Genomic DNA, 25,468 nt, shown 5'->3' on the forward strand with positions numbered 1-25,468 from the left:
CTTTCTTTGCTCCAGCTTCTCTTTTCTATATAGAGAAACTAGTTATTTCTTTTTCTCTCTCTTTCTTTATTTGTGCTGTAATTGATCATGTGTTGTTTGAATGACATCACTAACATTCTAGGGTTGCGGGATTTTAACTACTTTACGATCAAGCACGTAATATTGCATCCAAAGGCCAGTGGGATAAAATCAAACGAGTTCTCTGTTTTCACACTTTCCTTCGTAAGATCAACGGTTCGCCAGTAAAATGCGGTGCTGTTAGCTATGCACCCTGTATAATGCTGAAACCTATCAAATAACAAAGTTCTATAAACAGAAAATTAACCCCTTTCTTTATTAACGACAGAAAACATTTCTTCGTAAATACATATCGACATTCATTACATTACATTTAATTCATTACATTACATTTAATTCATTACATTACATTTAATTCATTACATTACATTTAATTCATTACATTACATTTAATTCATTACATTACATTTAATTCATTTTCACATACATATTTTTTTCATACGATTTTATGAACACATTTTCAGTATTCATCAACTTTCCATAAGTTCATTCCAGAGGACCAGGTAGACCTTCTCACATTCTTAGCAATCAATTCTGTCGATTCTGGAAAAATTTTAAATTATTGCATAACTTGAATTAAATATACGGTGGCCATAAAATAACTTTCCCTGTATGGAGTTATCTGCAGCTAAAACTAATGAACGAAATGAAACCAAATTTCATATACAGACTGTGAAAGGCATAGGGGAGATAAGTTCCACAAAAAATAGTACCAAAAGTCATCGATGGGGGAAATTTTGGCGCTGTCGGAACCGAAAAACAAGTTAATAATTAACGCATGCAAAATGCAATGTATGCAGAATTTCAATAATGTTTCAGTCACAAAAAAATTTATATATATATATATATATATATACACTATACAGTTATGAATGAATTTATGAAACTCATAGAAAAGAATCTTCTATTGATAACGACGTGCAACATTTCCAACGTGCTGACTTTCCCTGTGTATAACATATTGCATTCGGGGTGTTTGACGTTCTACACCAGTGATTCCCAACGGGGGCGTTGGAATGTTCCAAGGGGGTGGTGGGAGCTACGGGTATAACATAAGATCCTATGGGTTAGATTGCGTTGGGGGGCGATGGGAGAAAAAAAATTTCTGAAGAAGGGGGCGGTGGGACAGAAAAGGTTGGGAAACTTCTACACGGTACTGCTGCGTGTAAACTGCCAATTTGGATGTTTTAACCAAGGCCGTATAATAAGGGCTGTCTGATGATGCGCTGGAGTCAGTACCAGCTGATGTCATCTCCCTGACAGAACCGATTGATTGCCATTGGCTACCCTGGAATTTCAAGGTAGCTATAAAATACCCTGCCATATTTTATAGCTACATTTTAGCTATAAAAGTATTAAAGCAATGACGTCACGCACCTCAGTAGACGACGTCGTCTGAGTCAAGGTGGCAAGATCAACTTTAAAGGGAGGAGATAGCCCTTACTATATAGCCCTGGTGTTTAACAGCCTACCTAAGGCTGGCCGTCCACTGGAAGCGACCTGAAATGATGAACAAGTCATTGGAAAATTACCGTTCATGGGTTGTGATGGTAAGTAGCACACAATCAGTTAAATATAATTATTCATTTATTTGCAACATGGACGCCTTCTCAGAGTTCGTGTTAGATGTCTCATTAAGTGTGGACTTTAACAAATAAATAAATTTAATTAATAAATTTTCCCAAACATTTCAGTTTTTTAATATTTCTTCAAGGGCGTGGTAGCCCAGGTCGATAAGATACTCGCCTAAAGTACCAAATATGTTTAGAGGTGTCGCGAGTTCGATACCTTGTTCGTCCTTCTCAGAAAATTTTCCGACAGAGGGGTACAACATAAAAGGCGACATGATCACAGAAAAAATTGCTACCGCAGGGAGTCCCCCATCGAAAGGTTAGCGCACCAACCTCTGGATGAGTATAAAAAACAAGCCGGCCGTTCAGAATCGACAATAAATTGTTGGTCCCGGTCTAATTAGCCCTTGTGTGCAGGGAATGACCGTGGTGCGACAAAAATGATCAATAATCAGTATTTCTTCAAGATTTTTTAACGAACACAATCGTCTGCATGAAATGCAGTCGTGAACCGAGTAGCGTGTAGAGGTCGCTTTCAGTGGACGACTTCAGACGCCCTTTGTTGTTGGACTCAATATCGGTTGTGTCCGCTCGCATAGCTTGTCGCGTGTTGTCGCTTCCAGTGGACGACCGGCCTTATGTTCTGTTTTAACATATGCATGTTTTGAGCTTCACCAGCATACGCAACGGATTTAAGGTACCCCCCCCCCCCACAGCCAAAAGTGACATGGGGTGATGTCCGGGGAACGGGTTGTGACTATTCCATCATAAAATATTCACTGATTACGCAGGGCACATATTAAGCACAAATCAAGTCAATCAAAGAACTTTTGACTGATTAAACGGCCACTCTTCGCTTTTTAAAAGAATGAGAGGCGCTGCTTTCACGTATGCACTAGGCAATTTGCATCATCTATCTAGATGTGTAAATTTTCTGGTGCTTACGTGAAAGCAGTGCCAAAATCTCCCCATTGGCGATTTTCGATACTAACTTTTTTTGCGGAATTCCTCTCCCCCCGCATGCCACATTCAATTTTTGAAATTTGGTTTAATTTCATTCACTAATTTTAGCTGGAAATTCCTCCAAACAGGGGAAGTTATTTTATGGCCATCCTGTATAACATTGCATTTTCAAGTTCTTGATTAATATTTCAAATCACATTGGTATTGTAAAGAAAGAGTAGAAAATATAAAAATTCTGAAGTTTTATGTATACCCCCTCCCCCATTATTTCTCCAAATATGTGCTGCGTAGGCGTATGTGTCACAATGTGAAAGTCATTCGCTATATTAGCAAATGCAAATTTATCACCAGATTTGTGAACTATTTTGAATATGCCAATTCATAAAATGTTTTATGAATTGGCATATTCAAAATAATTAGTGGTTTCAGAATTTTTTCTATTGGTTATTCATCCAGTCGCATTTTCATATCGATTTATACATGTTGAAACGAAGATTTTTACTTTCTGTGTGACTACAATTGATTTTCATCGTAATGAAATACAGTCGAATCCCGTTATAACGAACTCCAGGGGACCGGAGAAATCACTTCGTTATAATGAAATTTCGTTATAAAGAAATTCCAGGTGTTTGCATTTTTCCTATGTTAACTTATTTGGAGGATTAGAAAAGTGTTCGCTAAAACGAGATTTTCGCTATAACGGTATTCGTTAAAACGGGATTCGACTGTAGTAATAAATTTACATTTTTACGAGAAAGATTTTGACGCTACTTCGAAATTTATTCCAGCGTACATGATTCACGCAGGTCATTTTTTCAAATGAGTTTTTTCATTCTCGGACGTATTATAAGGGGGCGTTTGCCCCAGGTGCCTCTTGGCAGAGACGGACTTTAGGCTCTCTCTAGCCTAGGCACTAATAATTTGCCGCCTCTTTAAGATGCTCTTTTAAAATTCCGTTTATGTTTTCCCCTAAAAATTAGTCCTATCGCCCTCACCCCCTATCTCTTAATTTCTAGAATGAAAGCTATCTATTTACTGTTTATTTTTCTAAATATGGTTTTGAATATTGTTTCATACGCGCACACACACTCATAACATAAATGAGATGCCGCAAAAATTTTAAACATCATGACAATTTGTAACAGTGATCGATTTCACTCAACAAGCCTATTGTGTTAATCAATTTTTAACTCAAATTTTTAGAATTAACGATTTTGCTTAATGAGGACGGTATATGGGCACTTTCCCTTAGGCGCGCGCGCCAGGATTACACTATAAAATTTGATAAAATATCTTTTACCAACTTACAAAATACAACCAAGAAAGCCTATCAGGTGCATTTGCGTGAATGTAACCGGTACGATTATTGGTTGCATTTTCTGTGCTTCATAAAAGAACTTTTACAAAACTTTTACAGTGTAATTCCAGCCCTACACCAAAAATTCCGAAATTTTGTAGGAATATTTATACATGTGTAAAGTAAAATGAATCTTGAACTTCGATATCTGATCATTCGTTAGAATTTTATGAAATTTGAAAATTTGAAAAAAAAAAGAATGAATTTAAAATAACTCGGCATTTTTTAAAAATGCATTTGGGTTAATTTTTAAATCTTAGGTTCATTTTACTAGCAAGTGGCGAGTAAACATTTCTAAAAAAGTTCAAAATTCTTGGGGCAGTAGTTAAAACATCTGATAAAATCGTAACAATCGGGCGTAAAAATTTGTAAAGCGCTCGCACACACACACAAAGGGGGAAAAACTTGTTGTTGCTTTTCCTTTGATTTCTGTGTTGGGTTAATAGAATATATACACCTTCAAAAACGCCGTTATACGTTTGGTGTACGTTCGGTGAATTTGGCAGGATTATGAAGTGACGTCACCAATTTTTAAAGTGTTATAACTTCTTAATTATTGGTCAAATCAAAAAACTAAAAACAATTTACCTCATTATTTTTCCACAAGCAATCACGTGTGTTATTATTGGGCGGTCGATAGTTACCACCCTGTATATGTTATGGTAAATGTGATAAATCGGTTGTGTGTGCTATGCATAATCGCCAATCGTCTCGGTAAGCTTCATAAATTTGTCTCTTTTATCGGCAATTATTCATAATAAACACAAACACCATTGATAAATTTGGTAAACGCTAAAAGAATTATCGCTTTTACCGGTGATTATGTAAAATACCCAAGTGCAATTGGTGAATTTGAAAAAAAAATTGCCAAATTTTTAGTTTTGTATGGAGAATGAGATGATTTTTTGTGTTTTGTTTTTCAGCCCAGTATATGAAGGAAAGACTTTGGTGTACACGGATAGCACACTTGCCCGGTTTGTAAGAGGACTGAGTTCGATTCCCGGCGGAGACCAATGGACGTTTCTTTCCGAGTTCACCTCGACATAATATCCAGAAAAAAGTCTTTCCTTCATGAGTCTACTATATTTGATAAATATAGTTGGACCCCGGTATAACGGACTCCTTTTTAATGAAATTTATGATTTAACGCTTAAAATCGTGATTTCATGATTAAAAATTCGTTGGATCGACGAGTTTGTTAAATAAGAGTTCGTTATATCGATATCCGATTTCAGAATTCGTCAAATCGGAGTTATTTCGGGGATGTTTGGAGAAATTCGTTAAATTAGAGTTCACTACATCCGGTTCAGAATCTGGCTCACAAGTGCTGTCATCTAAATAATAAACCTTATCATGGGAATGGGTTCCGTTTTATTATCAACATGAAATGGTGATTATGCATAACAACCGGAAAATGTGATGAATTTGGTACATCGGGGTCCGACTATAATCATCGCACACACTATACTTATTTGGATTTTTTTTTCATATTTATCGAATTCACCATTTACAACAGGGTATTATGCATAATCACAGATAAAGGCTACAAATTTCAAGTATTCATCAAATTTACCAACGAAATTTGGTTATTATGCATATTTGACATGGAAAAAAAGTGATAAATTTATCAAACTTACCAAGACGATTGGTAAGTATGCATAATAACGGTTTATTATGTATAATAACCGATTTATCACATTTTTACCTTAACATATATAATACTAACATAAGTATAATGTACTACATATGATATTTCAGTAAATAAAATATATTTGTTTAAAACAAAAAAGAACACGATAACTTCCATTTTATCCATTTAAATACAGTGAAATCTCGATACAACGATACTCTGGGGACTAAGAATAATATCGTTATGGAGGGGTTATCGTTATATCGAGAGGCGGTTGTTAAGAATTGGACTCTAGCCATTTGCAACCAAGACGAAAAAAATATCGTTGTTGCCATCTTCAACCAATTGCTCCCTGAAGCACCAGGAGTGCTCAATCCTCATGTCGAATTTTGTGCTCGGGAGCACTTGATCAACTCAATTAAATTTCCTGTAAAAATTACATTCAAGAATTCAAACACACGTATGTAAACGTCGCCGTAAGGCATACGGGTTCAACTCATGACCCGCGGGCTATCAAATCCTGATTTTGTGAAACAAAGCGGTGCATTTACAGATCACTTAAATGACCCGCGGTGCGGTTCTAAATCACTCAAATGATCTGCAGTGCGGTTATACATCACTCAAGTGATCCGCGGTGCAGTTCTAGGTCACTTAAATGGCCCGCGGAACATCTCCAGATCGCTTAAGTGACCAGCGGCATATTTAAAAATGACTTAAGGGACGTGTGGCACAGTTTCAAATCAAACGGGTATCCCGCGACATGTCTGCAGATCACTTAAGTGACCTGTGGCACAGTTCAAAATTACACAAGTGGCCCGCGGCCTATTTACAAGTGGCTCGCGGCGAATTTGCAGATCACCTGAGAGACCAACAGCACATTTACAGATCACTCAAGCGGCCCGCAACATAGTTCAATATCACTTTAGTGGCTCGCAGCACATTCACAGATCACTTGAAAGACCTGTGGCACTTTAACAAATCACTTGGGTGAGTTCCAGATCACTTCTGTGGCCCAATGCACAGTTCAGGATCATGTAAGTGACCAGCGGTACATTCACAGATCACTCAAGTGGGTGTCGCGTACGTAAGTGACCCGCGACACGTTTTCAAACCAATGAAGTGGCCCCGCACGTTCCTAAAGATTGAGCACCCTTGGGGGGTGCTCTTTGTTTGATGATAAGTATGGGCACAAAGTGCTCGAGACAGGTAAAAGACCCCTGTTGTAGATGGATTTATCGTTATATCGAGTATCGTTGTAGCAAGGTTTTCGCTGTATTTGAAATTCGAAAAAATATTTCGTCAAAATTATATGCTTACATAAAACTTTGGTTTCAGCTTTTGACTTTGATTGACTGCACAAAATGGAAGATCTGGATGCCAATTGCCATTTTCGTCACATTCATACTTTGTGTATGGCAAGGCAGGAAAGTCTTCAAACTCCTCACAAGTTATGTTACAGTATGTCGGAAAGTCTACCATGTTGTCAAAGCACAGGAAATCACCAGGGTATTTCATTTTGATGTTACATTGCACTGTAGCTAAACATCACAAAATTCATTCAAAAACTTGATCAAGAGTCACCAAACATTAAATAAAACCCTAGAAAAGTTATCTGTCAGACATTTAAAATATTAATTAAAGGAATGGTATATAGTACAATACGTATGGAAGGTTTACAGAAACGTTGCCCCCGAAATTTTCCCCCCTAACATGTTTCGTCCCCGGTAAATTTGACCCCGGGCCCCGGACATTTTGACCGTGTTATTTCACCAGTAACATTTCGCCCGTGACATTTCACCAGTAACATTTCAGCCCAGACATTTTGACCGTGATATTTCACCAGTAACATTTCAGCCCGGACATTTTGACCGTGTTATTTCACCAGTAACATTTCAGCCCGGACATTTTGACCGTGTTATTTCACCAGTAACATTTCGCCCGTGACATTTCACCAGTAATATTTCAGCCCGAACATTTTGACCGTGTTATTTCACCAGTAACATTTCAACCCGGACATTTTGACCGTGTTATTTCACCAGTAACATTTCGCCAGTGACATTTCACCAGTAACATTTCGCCAGTGACATTTCACCAGTAACATTTCGCCCGTTACATTTTGACCATGATATTTCACCCCGAACATTTTGACCATGACATTTCACCCCGAACATTTTGACCATGACATTTCACCCCGAACATTTTGACCATGACATTTTGACCCAAACATTTCGCCCGTGAAAATTCGCTTAAGACGTTTCGCCCGTGACATTTCACCCAGGACATTTCCCCCGGACATTCCGCCCATGATATTTTGCTGGTGAGATTTCGCCTCGGTCATTTCACCCGTGACATTTCGCCCCGAACATTTCACCCCTGACATTTCGTCCCGGACGTTTTGCCTGCAATGACCATATGAGTGACCCTATCAGTGATCAAGTGAGTCGGACATTTATCCCCGACATTTCACCTGCCCTGACATTGTGAGTGACCACATGAATGAACACACGAATGACCGTATGAATAACAGTAAGAGTGACCAAGGGAGTCGGACGTGTACCCCCGACATTTTTCCTGCCCTAACCGTATGAGTAACTAAGTGAGTGTCCCTATGAGTGATCACTCACTTGATCATTCACATGGTCATTTACTCAACCAAGCAGTCACTCACACTCATATGGTCAGTCACTTGGTCATTCATACTGTCACTCACAAACTTGTATGGTCACTCACACAGTCAGTCACTCATACGTTCAGGACAGGCGAAATGTCAGGTGCGAAACATCCGGAACCCAGTATGGGTACAGTCTCTCAATGTGAATGTTCAATGGTCAAACAAATTCCCGAAGCATAATTTCTGCTTTTATTGAGTATAATACAGTCGAATCTCGTTATAACGAACTCCAAGAGACCAGAGAAATCACTTCGTAATAACGAAACTTCGTTATAAAGGAATTCCAGATTTTTACATTGCCCCTACGTAAAATTACCTGAGGGATTTGGAAAGTTTTCGTTAAAACGATATTTTCTTTTCGCTGTAACGGTATTCGTTAAAACGGGATCCGACTGTAATAGCTTTTAGATACGCGGGGGTCCTTTCCAGTCCGCGGGCCAGATATGCGGTATTTTTCGCGCTCGCGGGCCAGAAACATGTATGTACAGGGTGTCCTCTAAGTCCTCTCATTATTCGGCCTTTATCTCATCAACCGTTTGTCGTAGAGGTATAGTTTCATTTAAAAAAATGCTCAAAATGTGTTCAGAAATCACACTGTGCCAGTTTTGAGAGCGAGAGCCCGGTTGAGCCCGTGCGTTAAGACGGCACTGATCGAATGTAGAGGAGGGAGGGGGGCCCTGGTGAAAATGAGATCAGGTTAAATTTTTCGAAAGTAAACATGCCTCGCCACGTAAGGGGCTTGAGAAAACTCACTTTGTCCTGGGGCCCAGGATACTCTTAAGACGGCCCTGGCTCTACGCCACTCCCTGACCTTGTCCCTCGCTCTTTAGGTCACTCGTTTGGTTATTCACATGCTTAGTCACTCTATTGCTCACTCGCGTGCTATCAAACTCTATAGGTCACTCACCGACCTAGTTCCTTGCTGTCTGGGGCAGAGTCGAATTTATTGAGGGTAAAACAAATTTTCTCTTCGCCACTCATTCCTCAAATCTGTCGCTGATCTGAACTTGCCACCCTGGGCTATAGCCCGTTAAGCGCCCACCCCACCCCCGTAAACACGCCACTGAGTGGGTGATCAAAGTTCAGAAAACGATCAGAGTGACCACTCGGTAATTCTAATGTTAAAGGAAAATAATATCTTACCTTTACATGCAGCAAAAGGGTTTGGCATCCATATGTCATCTGCAATGCGGCATTCAATCGTTTGGTTTCTTCCGGATCCAAGACTGTAACCCCATACGCACGTTTGGACGCATCTTCTGTGTAATTAAAATTTAAAGATTCGTAACTTATTTATTGTAACTGACTTCTGGACGGATGTCACAAACGATGTCCCTTCACAAGTTTACATTATGAAAAAATGTAATTATTCATTATGTGAATTTCTGTTGGTAAGTCATTTCAGTTGTAATTAAGGGCTGAAAATAACAAAAAATAACAAAAAAAAAACTTTGCGGACTAAAAATCAGATTGTACAGTCAATTCGCTGTGAGTCGAACTCCGATAACTCGAATATCTGTTCAAGTTGAAGTTTTCACTGGGTCCCAGAATTTTTTTAATTCTTTCCGAGGTTTTTGTGTTGAAGTTTTCCCTTTAAGTCGAAGTTTTCGGGAGTGAGAGAAATTTGAAGAAATGGAATTTAGCAGTTAGCAATAGAATTTAGAAATAGAATTTAGAAATAGAATTTAGAAATAGAATATAGAAACAGAATATAGAATTTAGAAATAGAATATAGAAATAGAATATAGAATTTAGAAATAGAATATAGAATTTAGAAATAGAATTTAGAATTTAGAAATAGAATTTAGAAATAGAATTTAGAAATAGAATATAGAATTTAGAAATAGAATTTAGAATTTAGAAATAGAATTTAGAATTTAGAAATAGAATTTAGAATTTAGAAATAGAATTTAGAAATAGAATTTAGAAATAGAATTTAGAAATAGAATTTAGAAATAGAATTTAGAATTTAGAAATAGAATTTAGAATTTAGAAATAGAATTTAGAATTTAGAAATAGAATTTAGAATTTAGAAATAGAATTTAGAATTTAGAAATAGAATTTAGAATTTAGAAATAGAATTCAGAAATAGAATTTAGAATTTAGAAATAGAATTCAGAATTTAGAAATAGAATTTAGAATTTAGAAATAGAATTTAGAAATAGAATTTAGAAATAGAATTTAGAAATAGAATTTAGAAATAGAATTTAGAATTTAGAAATAGAATTTAGAATTTAGAAATAGAATTTAGAATTTAGAAATAGAATTTAGAATTTAGAAATAGAATTTAGAATTTAGAAATAGAATTTAGAATTTAGAAATAGAATTTAGAATTTAGAAATAGAATTTAAAATTTAGAAATAGAATTTAGAATTTAGAAATAGAATTTAGAATTTAGAAATAGAATTCAGAAATAGAATTTAGAATTTAGAAATAGAATTCAGAATTTAGAAATAGAATTTAGAATTTAGAAATAGAATTTAGAAATAGAATTTAGAAATGGAATTTAGAATTTAGAAATAGAAATAGAATTTAGAAATAGAATTTAGAAATAGAATTTAGAAATAGAATTTAGAAATAGAATTTAGAAATAGAATTTAGAAATAGAATTTAGAATTTAGAAATAGAATTTAGAATTTAGAAATAGAATTTAGAAATAGAATTTAGAAATAGAATTTAGAAATAGAATTTAGAAATAGAATTTAGAAATAGAATTTAGAAATAGAATTTAGAAATAGAATTTAGAAATAGAATTTAGAAATAGAATTTAGAAATAGAAATAGAATTTAGAAATAGAAATAGAATTTAGAAATAGAATTTAGAAATAGAATTTAGAAATAGAATTTAGAAATAGAATTTAGAATTTAGAAATAGAATATAGAATTTAGAAATAGAATTTAGAAATAGAATTTAGAAATAGAATTTAGAAATAGAATTTAGAAATAGAATTTAGAAATAGAATTTAGAAATAGAATTTAGAAATAGAATTTAGAATTTAGAAATAGAATTTAGAATTTAGAAATAGAATTTAGAAATAGAATTTAGAAATAGAAATAGAATTTAGAAATAGAAATAGAATTTAGAAATAGAATTTAGAATTTAGAAATAGAATTTAGAAATAGAATATAGAATTTAGAAATAGAATATAGAATTTAGAAATAGAATTTAGAAATAGAAATAGAATTTAGAAATAGAATTTAGAATTTAGAAATAGAATTTAGAAATAGAATTTAGAAATAGAATTTAGAAATAGAAATAGAATTTAGAAATAGAATTTAGAATTTAGAAATAGAATTTAGAAATAGAATTTAGAAATAGAATTTAGAAATAGAATTTAGAAATAGAATTTAGAATTTAGAAATAGAATTTAGAAATAGAATTTAGAAATAGAATTTAGAATTTAGAATTTAGAAATAGAATTTAGAATTTAGAATTTAGAAATAGAATTTAGAATTTGGAAATTGAATTTAGAATTTAGAATTTAGAAATAGAATTTAGAAATAGAATTTAGAAATAGAATTTAGAAATAGAATTTAGAAATAGAATTTAGAAATAGAATTTAGAAATAGAATTTAGAAATAGAATTTAGAAATAGAATTTAGAATTTAGAAATAGAATTTAGAATTTAGAAATAGAATTTAGAAATAGAATTTAGAAATAGAATTTAGAAATAGAATTTAGAATTTAGAAATAGAATTTAGAAATAGAATATAGAATTTAGAAATAGAATTTAGAATTTAGAAATAGAATTTAGAAATAGAATTTAGAAATAGAATTTAGAAATAGAATTTAGAAATAGAATTTAGAATTTAGAAATAGAATTTAGAAATAGAATTTAGAATTTAGAAATAGAATTTAGAAATAGAATTTAGAAATAGAATTTAGAATTTAGAATTTAGAAATAGAATTTAGAAATAGAATTTAGAAATAGAATTTAGAAATAGAATTTAGAATTTAGAAATAGAATTTAGAATTTAGCAATAGAATTTAGCAATAGAATTTAGCAATAGAATTTAGCAATAGAATTTAGCAATAGAATTTAGAACCTAGCAATAGAATTTAGCGGAGTCATTTGAAAAATCACTGCATTTTTTGACAGTGAAATAACTATGCATACACACTTCATTTATAAATCGTTTCAGTTATACAAGTATCATGTATGCGTTCGTTTCCATATAATACAGTATTTAAGTATAGTTTATTTCTAACTATTTTCACACAATAACTAAATATGATTTTAAATTAGAATAACTTACTTTTTCGAATTTCTTCATCTCCAGCAGTTTGACATGTTTTTACTAATACGGATATTCGTAAATAGCGCTGTAATTTTAATCAATATTGCTTTTTCCCCTACTCTGAAATCAAAACTTCCGATAAATCGAAGTTTTTCGCCGGTTGCTGCACATTCGAGTTATCGAATAGTTATCGGTAGTTATATATATTTGTCTAATTATACACGGTACGTCGAATGAAGTTTTAAACAAATTTTCACATAAGTGTAATTTATGAGCGTACCATACAATCTTTTATTTTTTTAGTTCATAATCTGCACCATTACTGCATAAATGTACTGTGAAAATAACAAAACACTCCATTCATAGAATTTTTTATACAACAAATACAACGCCACAACAGGCAAATTGCCCAACGAGGTGGCTGACTTAAGAACATCATGGATCCCCGAGCCATGTTTTGGAGGCCCCACCTACTACTGCTACACTCACCACACATGCACCCCACCCACCCCGCGGAACCCCCAACGAATCGGTACATGCGGGAATGTGCGTGTACGTGTAGTGAAACCTGACGAAGTTTTTTTGTTTCTCTGTAATGCTTGTTATGTGTAGTGCTGCCATCTGCCACCAGTTTTTCCAACTATGAGTGAAGTGTTATGATTGAATGATTTATCGTTGTAGTACTGTTGCTCTCTGTGGCGAGACTTTTTAACGGGGAGATCGGCTCGCATTTGCGCCTTGAAGTTGGGAACCACAGAAAACCAACTACAGCCAACCACCACTGTGGGGTTCGAACCCGGATCCTCGCATCGCGAGTCCATCACTATAACCACTCGACCATCACAGCGGCAATCGTGTTTAGAATATTATATGAATTTCGCTCAAAATTTGACACATAAAAACGAATTTTCCATATAAAATGACATAGGTAGTCCAAAATTTATTATTATTTTTTCACCATTTTTAAAGTTCTTCACTCCAGAAACATTTTATAGAAAAGTGCTCTCGGACGGATACTTCAAGTTGCCATATTCCCACAGATTGCGAAACTAGAGATCAAGACTGGTTGATACAGTAGCTTGTGGTTATTTAGAAGCATTTTCGTATATTATCGGTTGACAAAGCATCGGTTGAAAGAAGAAGAAGAAAAAAATGTTGCAAAACGTTTTTTCCCGGTTGACGGTATAAAATGAAGATGGATACTCACACGTATGTTGAATGCTCCACGCAACTCAATCTGGCGTGAGGTAAATGATGTGGGTATTCACACGTTCTGGATTTCCTTTTCTGACGAATTTTGCTCACAGAAGAAGAATCAGTTTCTCCTATACAAAGCAAATTATCACAATTTGAAAGAATGATTCGTTTTAAATTGAAATTTCCTTTACTTATTCTATGAAGAAACTTCTTTTTTTTTTTTTTTTAATACAGGGTGTCCTGTAAGTGTTATCTCATCAAATGTTTATCTTAGAGGTATGATTGCAATTTAAAAACTGCTCAAAATGTGTTAAAAAATTACTCTAGTTTTGAGAGTGAAAATACAGTGTGCCACAAAGTAAAAAATGTAAATTTTTATACGGTCCCCGTCCTCTAACTTCCAGTTAGAAAATTGTTGCCCTGTATTTTCTGAGTCTAACAAAAAAAAACATTCTTGTAACTGCAATATTTTTTGAGATATTCGTATTCAAAAATCTGAGAAAAGTTGGGGAAAGGACAGCATAAATGACGGGAAACGAGCGTTGACCGTTAGTGTTTTTGCTGGTCTTTCTTTTTGAATTCAAATATCTTAGCGAATATTTGAATAGTTCTTTCTTTTTTTTCTGTTGGCCTCAGAAAAGACGGGGCACCAACTTTCTAATTGGAAATTAGAGGACAAGAGGACCGTATACAAATTTTTATTTTTATTTTGTCACACACTACACATTATTATTCTCACTCTTAAAACTAGTACAGGGTAATTTTTAAACGCCTCTCGAGAAATTTTTTTTGAATTCGAATCATACCTCTACGACAGGCGGTTGATGAGATGAAGGCCACGTTAGTACTTATAGGACACCCTGTATAGCCTATAGTACTTGAATCCTTCTTACTTGAATCCTTATTACTTGAATCCTTATTACTTGAATCCTTATTACTTGAACCCTTATTACTTGAATCCTTATTACTTGAATCTTTAGAGTTCTTTTCTGATAATATTTCATTTTCATTCTCAGATTCATCTACATCTTAGAGAAAAGTACGAAATTAGATTCGATAGAAAATTACATTTATTGTAAAAAATTGAACAAACATTTGAGACCAATCTTCATATTCTTTAACTTCTGTTTTCGTTATCAGTATATGGACTGTGCAATATTTTCCTCTGTCACGTGGATAATAACCAGGGCCGCAACTAAGGGAGGGCAGGGGGTCTGGTGCCCCGGGAGTTGAATCAGAAAGGGTGATGAGTTTTCCGTGTTTCCGTTCAAAATTACTTGGGGGGGGGGCGCTAAAATGAACACTAGCCCCATCCGTAAGAGTAAATGTTCGTTTCTAGTTGAGGCCCTGGTTGACGGGACACGAAGGGAGCAGCCAAGAAACTATCAAGGAGGAGATGAAGAATTAGACATATCACAGAGAGAGGCTATCAAATGGCATATTATAGCAATGATATCAATAATAATACAGTTGAGGAAACACAAAGAAACGCTTCAGAAAGGAAAGAAGGACTAATAATATGCTAACAATGTGCTTATGTAATAGTATGATAATCTTTTTTTTAAATGTAAAATGCTTATTGCAAGCCTAGGGGCACCAAATTGCTGCACGAGAAATGTTAATGGCGCTCCCTGGGGTAGAATGTACTTTCTTCTTTTTTTTTCATTGAGAAAATAAATGCTCCCTCCGGGGAACCCCCGTATGGCGAATCATATTCGCAGGGCCGGGGTAAGTTACTCATTAAAATACAGGGTGATTCATATAGAACTAGCCCCACCAAATGAGGTACATCACAAAAAGATACCGTACATATAATCATATGTCTGATATATGACTCACCTTGGATTGTGTACTGTACGTTCTAGTGCCAATTCAGTGTGATAAGTGTAGGTGTTGAAAGTGGGCACCTATTTCTTGAATGTACGCGACCACTCGATATCCCATATTCTCAGTGATGTGTAGCAGGATTCCTTTGGTGATTGTTCTGATCGTAGCAGGAATGTTTTTCTTCAAAATTCGTGACGTGTAAGTGTGAAGTTTGCTTGTGTACACTCTGGTACACACCCATCCTTCGGGAACGCTTCGATACCTCTCTGAGATGGGAAGCAGGGTGTCTCTGGTCCCTCTGGTCTCAAATAAAAACCCCATAAAAAGAAATCAATTCTTCTGAGGTCTGGAGATCTTGGGACTTGTGTGTCCTTGAACTTAAGCACCATATGTGCTGCCACCTGCTTGCGCCATTCGCAAATTATTCGCCTATTCAACTCTACAAAGTCGAAAGATTAATATGTACAAATATTCATCATCACTACGGAATTATTAGCGTATTTCTTGGGCCGGTTCTATAAGAATCACCCTGTACCTCTTCTGAATGCGTGACTCGGTGATCTGCGCCTCGCTTGGGCTAAGAAAACAGACACTGGAAGGTAAATACCACTGGACAACTGATGATTGGAAACAAATATTTCAAATATTTCGATCTGACGAGTCACATTTTTTACTGCATCAGCCAGATGAGCGGGTGTCCTCCCAAAGATATTGAAAGCTACTCGCGTATCCCCTTTTCACATGTCACACCCATTCACGTCCTGTATGCGTTCTGACGTGCTGAGATTTTTCTAACATAATGCTCCCATCGTACACGTCTAGAGTCACCTAATCATATTTAGAGAGGAACACCCATCTGAGTTTAAAGTCATTGCCTGGTCATTCATGTCATTAGGTCTGAATACTACCGAGTGTATTTGAGATTACGACGTGGGTCACAACTCGCTGTTGAACAGAGAAACCAAGCATCTCGGAATAAAGCAGGAACTGAGAGGAATGAGAAACTTATTTTCAAAAGGAAACACTTCCACTTTTGGCAAATTTACAGTTAGAAGTTAAATTTTTTTTCTCCGAAATTGACAAAAGTAGAAAACATCCCAATAGGTAGCATAAGGGAGTGGTGTAAGAATACTTAAATATTATGTTCCTTGATCAACATTCAAGGGAGTTATCTACATTAAAAGTTTAGAAATGTTCCGTTTTGAAAGAAAATTGGTGGAAATGATACCTTCCGATTAAAATTGAAGCTGGTTAATTCTGGAAAAATTGGAAATTTCTACGCCACCCGTTGATTTAAGAAGGTTTCACCTAAAAGTAAGGTGTATCCTTACTTCTCTCTTGTGATTAACATAAAAAAACACGGTGTTTCTACACTGGGACCTCCCATAACGGACACTCCCGTTAGCAGACACCTCCATCAACGGACTCTTTTTCTTGAATTACGTCGACGGGACTCGATGTATTTTACGATCAATTAACGGGCGCTCCTCGTTAGTGGGCACAATATTCGGTACCATGGGTGTCCGTTGTCGAGAGGTTCTACTGCGGAATGCGACTTTGAAAGTGCTTAGAAGTGTGCCGTGTTTTGAAAAAAATTCCTCAACGTCAATCGGACTACCACTTTGTTATGTTCCCTTTTGAATGCAAAATACCGAAGTGAAACGAGGTGGATATGTGTGTTTGAGTAGCCCGCCACTTGAGTGATCTGGAGATGTGCCGCGGGTCACTTAAATCTGCAAATGTGCCACGAGTCACTTAAAGTTACAGGGCTACTTATAGTTACTGTGTTACTGTACCGCGGTGATTTTTAAATATGCTGCATGTGACTTACGTGATCTGGAACGGTGCCTCGAGCCACTTAAACGATCTGGGAATATGCCAAGTGACGTGGAACTGCACTGCGGTTCACATAAGAGATTTGGACGCTTACTTCACATTTGTAACAAAATTACATTTGAGGTTACGGTTCACATCAGATGACTTCGCGAGCCAAATTTGGCCCGCGGGCCATGGGTTGAGCATGTGTGACCTTAGCTATTGATCAGAAAGAAATTCTGAAAAAATATATACCAGAAGTAACGTCGACTGGGGTGAATGCCAAGTTTCGAAATTAAAATTAAAATTTTTATTCAACTCGTTAGTTAAAAGTCGAAAATAAAATTTTCATGTTTTGTTCATGGTTCGTAGACATGATTTATGTAGCTTTTATTTTAATGGGTCACACTCGTCCTTTTTATGAAAAAACAAAAACGGGGTCGGCAAAGCCAACGGGCATAATGGAGTGACTTTACCCACCACCTGATTTGTGTATATAACAAGGCCGTGAGTGGATTTAGGGCAATGTGACCAACACGAGGTGTCAAGAGAACCGCATGGACGACAAAAATAACGCAAAACAATGCGATAAAATTTTATTTTAACACATATGTCTTAATTATGACTACCTTAAAGCGGGTCCACGAAACATTACGATAAATTAAAAAAAGTACACGTTAAAGTTAAAATTAGTTAAATTATATACATTAAAAATTCATTTGTTATTATAAGGATGTAACTTTTCTATAAAAAATGAGTTTCAAATTTGAATTTCAAAGAGAACGGAGCAAAAATAACAGATCGACTGAACCGATGATTTCACGGCAATATAAGTTGAAATACGCAGAAAACAACTTGACATAGTTCGAAGCTGCAAGCACGAATTATCTCTAGAAAATACGTTAAATCTAAGATTGAAAGAGTTGGAAGGAATCGAAAGCAAAACATTCGAGTTAAGGCAGTTAAAGTTACAGGTTGAATGGTGGTTCCTACAGCGATTTCACGAGTCCGCTCTGGAACAAATCACGAATGAAGTGAAGCTATTTTCTGTGTCTATTGGTTCTTATATAAGAGGGAATCTCGTGTTTAAAATAAACTTCGTTTTTAAGCTGTTGAATAGTTTCAATTCATATTCAAGTTATAAGATTTCATCAATTTATGTCTTCCAAATTGATAGTCTGAGACACAAAATTTAATTAGAAAGTAGGTAAAGTGACCCCAAACCTTAGGGTGATATTGCTCACTGAAATAAAAACCTTCCGGTAAGATGCAAAACGTCTCCGTTATATCTACTAATAATAATAATTAGAGCCCGAAAGTTTCCAAGCAAAATGTCATAAATGCCTTTTTTTGCCTTTTGAGTTTTTGAATATGTTTACATTGGAGGAACAGAGGTGTCGGGGGGCGGGGGGGGGGGAATATGATCGGAGTTTTTAAAACTTTCAACGGGATGGATAGGATGGACCGTGAGTTATTAATACACCGTCAGTCAACTGCTTGGACAAGTGGACACCAGTATCGTTTAGTAAGGGGCAATTCCAGGTTGTTGCATGGAGTTGTTAATAAATAGAATAGCTCAGCTCCGATAGTCGCGAATTCTAGCAAAATTGATACGTTTAAAAAGAAGTACGATAGCCATAGTGGGATATAAATCGAGAAGCTATCCATACTTAGATAAGAAAACCATAACTTTTTTTTATGGACAGTTCATTATATATTATTACTATTAATATTTTGTTTTTGGTAATATATGCTTTCATATTGAGTTGTTGTATTTTGGTCATTTGACATCCATATTTTTTATGGGCATAATTTTTTCAGCCAACCTCGATGGGCAGTTTGCCTGTTGTGGCCTTTGTATATTTAAACTTTTTTTGTATCTTTTTCCGCCTTTTTTGATCTTTTTCCGCCATCAATGCCTATTTTTTCATAGTTTTAACCCTCCGTTGGGCGCAGTATGTTGGCCGCCGAATTCAGGCACAATGTGCTTTTGATGGGCACACGCACGTTGATGGGCAACACTAATAAACACCTAATTAAGTTCATTTATACAACACGCAAGTGATGACTATCATTATTAGGGATGTCAAAAGAAGAAAAAACATAGAAGCTTCTGCAAAAACCATGTATTTGACATAAAACAAGTCAGAGAAAAACTCTAATGACCTTTATGACCTGCTATCAAATGGCCGCGCTGTGCCTGTTAGATTAAATGCGCCCGACGGAGGGTTAAGCTTATTAGTGAACTTCAGAGGCCATAATCTGCAGAACTTGGATATTTTGAGCATTGGGAGCAAAATAATTGATTTTTTTAATAACTTTCAAAAATTCTCATTATTAATTTCCTTCAGGTAGCTCCCTTCCCCTTCCAGTGCTATTTAAGCGCGAATAAGTGATCTTGAGAGATAGGGAACTTCTTTCGTTGGTGTTGCCATGCATTTACTTTGGTTTGACCGGAAGGTGTTAGACGTAAAGGATTCCGTTTCAGATGAACGCAGCCCATGTTAGAAAAGCAGAGGAAAATTAGAAATTTCTTTCTCCACTTCGCATAATGTCTCGTTCAGGCATTGGACTGCATTGTATATGTATAGCTGACCGATGACTGTCCCAAGAGGTTATCAGTTGACGTCATGGCTCACACAAGTCGGGATAAGAGCAGACAGTGCTCTGAGGGGGCCACACGTGTTTTTTGTTTTTACACCATAAATGCGATATAAACAACCATGGCTCTATTTATTTTACATACATATTTGGTATTCGATTAAATTGACTAGTCACCCTCGGGGGTGTGCGACAGATGCGGCCACACAAGGCCCCGCACTTGAAGGATTCCCGCACACGAGCTAATATAAAAAAAATTTACAACGAGAGAATAAGGTAGCCATGTTTCAACCGTAGAAATGATAATGATTATTAAAAATATTACCTCAAATAGACGAGAATTATTCGCAACTCCGAGGAGCCCTCACAGATAATTTTCTGTTCGGGTTCCGCGTCTGGTAATGGCGGCCCTGGAATTGACCTAATCCTCAAGGTCCACTAACATTTTATTTCGGGCTCGCAATCAATCTCACTTGGATAATAATGCAGTTATTATAAACTATAATGGAAACAATAGACGGATTAAGTGCAACCAATTTTTCATCTAGTTTTTGGACACACAACACTCAATACCTTAGTTTTTAGTTATATTTCCTTCCTTCCATAAACTATAAATGCCTTTTTCTAGTGCCTGTTTTAGGCATTTTTAGTGCCTTTTTTTCCTGCCTAGTTCGACAATTTTCATTGCCTTAACTTCCAGGCACTAATAATAACTGATGGGACTCGCCTGCTTTTCAAAAGGCTGAACAAATAAAAGTTTGAGGTGTTCAAATTTCTCTGGATATTGAATCTCGTTGAAAAATCGGCTGATTGGCATTTCACTTATCAGAAAACACTCCCAAACTTCGGGTCGTCTCATTTACATGTAAAGTGAATGTCTTGGAAACTGCAGCGCCGCAAACGGTCAACTAAACACGTTTTACAACGCCAGAAATGTTTTTTTTTTTTTTCAAAACTGGTCAAAGCCACCCCAGTTGACGGTACTTCATTTGTAACTGTTTCTAACAGGCTACATTGTGGGGGGGGGGGGAAGCAGGAACAGTTATGGTTACCACTGAACAGGCAACACCATCTATAGCATTAGGCCTCCAGGTGAAATTCGTGACGTGTCACAAAAGAAGCTCATTTCACTTATAGCCATTGGGTATAGGAGGCCGACGCATGCGCCATCTTTACCCTGTTTTGTAGTATATCCAATGGCTATAGGTGAGATGACCTTCTTCAGTGACGTCACGAGGAGGCGTTCTGCTATAGATGGTGTTGAAACGGGGCCGCGTATCTAGACATTTCTTTCAAAGGGGAGAGGGCAAAATGAGATAGAATAATATACTTAACCATGTTATTCCATATACAAGGCGATTATAATTAAAGTTGCGATGAAGAACCACTGGTCAGAAAATTTCCATGAATTCTTCTGGAGAAATCTTTAAAATTCACCGATAGGTGGCGTTGTACTCGTGAAACATGGGGAAATTCGCTCGCAGAATGGAAACAATAGTCAATTAGAGAAAAATGGCAATTTAATCAACATCGCAGAATTTCATAATTCATGAAAGCGGCACAAAAATGATGTCACAAATCAAACATCTATGGCTTACGCAATAAATGTTCAATATGTTGTCCACCGTGTTCTGCTACGAGTTTGAAGCTCCAAACACTACATGTTCAACAAGAGATCGGAGTGTGTGCATTCCACAAAGATCAGGTGGTAATGCTGAGGAGGTATTTCAAAGAATGTTGCGTGCAGTGGTCAGGTTGCGAACTTGGCTAAGTTGAAGGCCCGTATCCACAGCATTACCACCGGCACACTCTGATATGTTGTGGAACATACATTATTACATTACATTTTCAACTCGTAGCAGAACACAGTGAACAAGATATTAAACACTTCTTGCGTAAGCCAAAAGTGTTAGCTTTGCCACTTCGTTTTTGTGATGTTGGCATGCATTATTAAATTTTGCGATATTAATGAAATTGCCATTTTTCTTTGATTGATTATTGTTTCCATTCTGCGAGTGAATTTTTCCCATGTTACGAGTACAGCACCACCTATCGGTAATTTTTCAAAAGTTCCTCTTGTTCGCCAAACAAAATTCCATTGCTCCAGGAGTATTCATGCAAATTTTCGAGTCACTCTGTTTGAGTCGGTTTTCACTTTACAGCGTTTTGAAATCACAACTTTGATTATAATCACCCTGTATATATCAGTCATTTTCTTACATTTTTTTGGGGGGGGGATGAACCCTCCACTCACTACGGCCACGGAAGTCATGCCATCGTAAAACTGCAGTTAACGGCGTGAGAGGATTATCTCAGACATGGTGATTCATTAATTAATTTCCCTAAAAAGTTAGCCTAACGTAATTTAAGTTGCTTGTGTTTATGATTTTTATGCAGCCGTGGAGCCCATAGTCCTATTATTGATTAGAATCACCGACATGAAGAAAACATTGAGAGCGCTCTTAAAATTGCCAGTTGCCACGTACGTACGGGTCTTCAACCCGTATACAGGAGGGGGGAAGGGGTGCATTGCGTCGTGTATTCACTAATTATTGGGCGGAGGGGTACAGAATTAGCCCTCAAGTTCCAGCACCTATGATACTGATGCAGGGATACAATTTTAATATAGAATTGGATGACCTTTTTGTTGACGCGGTTATGCCTAGATTTTGGCTATGACAGGTAACTCCACGCACTGTTGGGGTGCTAACTGACGATGGTTACACATCATATGCAAAAATTTCTGAGTGATGTCAACAGTCTCCTCGCCGTAATAAACCATGCAATTCGATGACATTTGTTTTTACCTGGAGGTGGGAATATCCATTCTTTAACGCAATTTTCGACCCATTCTTCATGCTCTTCCATCCTCTTATCATCCTCAACTTTGGTTTTGTCAGTGCTGTTCGATATAGCTGGAAGGAAACATGAAACATAAAAGTTACGAAACAAGTAGCATATATCAAAACAAGTTTTTGAACGAGAACTGAGCAGAAAGAAAACAGTAAAATCATCAATTTTTCTCTTGGAGAAGACAAAGATGATGCCTGAGACTGTAGCAATTCCTGCACAACTCGTGTCTTATAAACGGGGCGGCTTAAATAAGGGCGAAAGGAGTGTGGTAGGTTGTAAGAGGTAGCAGCCTAAGGCTTTTCTCTTAAGACATATGAATTTAAAACTTTGGAACAATGAAAGTTTACGAAACACCACACGCTGTCATCTTGGTATTGCTCAAAGCAATACCTTGACAACGAAGATGTTGAGAAAACTCGAGGGGACAGACAGGGCCTGAGGCAGGCGTGGATCCAGGACGATGTGAGGGCGAATTCGGTGAGTTAGTTTGATCGCCCCGTACTTTAAGGGATTAATTAAATTTAATACTACTCATTCGGTGTTAACAAAATTCAATTACTGTAGATCATGCTCTAGTATCTGTATGTAATGTTGAGAATTTTCGCAAGCTCTAAGAGAGGCTGTTGATACCTGCCACTGCAGAAGAATGCATCCGAAATCATCAGTGAATCACCACATTGTCTGTACCTGCAATTAGTCCGGGGTTTCTTGCGGAAACCATGCAAAATATTACCCTCATCTATCTGACAAATCCAGGTTCCAATTCTCATCGCTGAAAATAAATGAATACCATTTGGGTCCGTATGACAAACGCTTGCGAGCCCACTGTAATCGTTGTGTTTTATGCTAAAGTTGAAACTTGAGCACACATATAAGCTGGTTTTTTTTATAATTTTTCAAAATACTACCGTAGCTGTTTCGGGTATACGTGTACGAATCGTATTCATTCACACTGAGAGTCCAGACGAGCTTTTAAATTGCGGCGTAGTCATGAGCCCCACATCCTGGAGCAGGGCCTTTAGGCTGGAATCTTTCGCGGGCCCCTTTATAATGAATTTATAGCATAAAGAAACAAAAAAATAATGAGAATCGTTCCGAGTCCTGTCGGCCCCACCTTTGTGGGGGCCATTGGCGAAGTCAACCATTGCGTAGATGGCAGTCTTCAGATTCACTCCCGAGTGGTTCAGAGGTAAGATGCACGTCTTTCATTATGAAGGCTACCGTCGAGGTCCACGGGTTCCAATCCGGGCAAGAACATCAGGAACAAGTTCTTTACTTACCGAGCCTGGGGCGACCACCGGTAGATCACGCCTTCATTTCCCACCTAACTTCACTAGTTGAAATTGCCATATGGCAATATATGATCGGAGTTGTTGTGCCGTAAAGTAGTCTTTGGATTCTCTTCTGTGTCATCTCTTTTATCTGTAACGCGTGGTCTTCCTGATCGGTGTTGAGCACTATATCCAGGGTGCGTAGCAAACAGGGGTTATGGCATTTTACTGGCGAACCATTGATCCTAGAGGTATACTTCCAATTAGGAAAAGTTTTCAAATAACGCTTAGTACTCATATATGTCATTCATGTTTCAAGGGGTTGTATAGTTATTGAAATAAGAAATTAACTTTTTATAAATTCGGCTTCTTTTTAATTAACACGAGCGAATTTCATAAGTGTCTAAATTTTTGCGGTGCATCGTTGGTATTCTTGTCCCACCCTTTGTTTGAAAAAATGATTAAAACAGCATGAAACCGAATCCGTTAACTTTGATCTTACCCTTTGATTCGTAAACCAAAATTCTTTTGCAATGCGTGATCGACTTTTCTGAATCATCCTCATCCACATCATCATCGCCCCTGCCGTATCTTGTAGAGCGTGATTTTTCTGTAGCGAAGAGAACAAAATACAAGTCAGAAATGATGGACTTGTTTCATAAATTCATCAAGACTTCGTTATCGAAAGTATTCTTTGACGAACATTTTCCACAAGTTTTATCATACTTGTAGACCGAATGCATAATGCAAGCAGCATTGATGATTTTTGAATTTGATGCTGCCCATGGGTTAAACGAATTTGACCGCCCTTCTCCCAATATAGTCTAATTTTTTTGGCTACTCTTTCCTCGAATCCGCCACTGTTTTGGTCACTCTTTTGATTACTCACCGATCTGGTACCTCGATATGTATCTTTTTAGTCACTGCCGTGCTTGCAAACGCTCTAAGTCATTCTTTTTGGTCATTAACATGCTTACAAACTCTTTAGGTTACTCACTCAGGTAGTTCCTTGCTCTCTCAGTCACTCTTTTGATCACGCTCATGCTTGCAATCTCTCTAGGACACTCACATGCTTGCGAGCTCTCTAAGTCTTTTGGTCATTCACTGACCTGGTCCCATGCATACAAACTCTTTCGATCACCCACATGAATACAAACTCTTTAGGTCACTCACATGAATACAAACTCTTTAGGTCACTCATATGAATACAAACTCTTTAGGTCACTCACATGAATACAAACTCTTTAGGTCACTCTTTCAATCATTCACATGAATGCAAACTCTTTAGGTCACTCTTTCAATCATTCACATGAATGCAAACTCTTTAGGTCACTCTTTCAATCATTCACATGAATGCAAACTCTTTAGGTCACTCTTTCAATCATTCACATGAATG

General features: G+C 36.7%; 1 protein-coding gene across 3 annotated transcripts in view; it reads right to left on the reverse strand.

Moving 5' to 3' along the window:
* Positions 1–309: 309 nt before the first annotated feature.
* Positions 310–25,468, reverse strand: part of LOC149065454 (uncharacterized) — a 62,263-nt gene continuing 37,104 nt past the window's right edge. For 2 of the 3 annotated variants that reach the window (XM_089253628.1, XM_089253627.1), the window contains 7 exons: positions 24,575–24,682; positions 22,756–22,863; positions 14,599–14,733; positions 13,716–13,833; positions 9,414–9,529; positions 6,917–7,137; positions 310–621 (listed from right to left, as the gene is read on the reverse strand). In XM_089253628.1, coding sequence (XP_089109754.1) covers positions 607–621; positions 6,917–7,137; positions 9,414–9,529; positions 13,716–13,833; positions 14,599–14,733; positions 22,756–22,863; positions 24,575–24,682 — 821 coding nt within the window. In that variant the 3' untranslated portion in view covers positions 310–606. Of the gene's footprint in view, positions 622–6,916; positions 7,138–9,413; positions 9,530–13,715; positions 13,834–14,583; positions 14,734–22,755; positions 22,864–24,574; positions 24,683–25,468 lie in introns of all 3 variants that reach the window. The other variant, XM_089253629.1, reaches the window with a different exon arrangement.

Source organism: Pholcus phalangioides, unplaced genomic scaffold (assembly GCF_987345545.1).
Source record: "Pholcus phalangioides strain wild (caught in Gottingen) unplaced genomic scaffold, Ppha-v1.0 ptg000039l_1, whole genome shotgun sequence".
Taxonomy (NCBI): Eukaryota; Metazoa; Arthropoda; class Arachnida; order Araneae; family Pholcidae; genus Pholcus; species Pholcus phalangioides.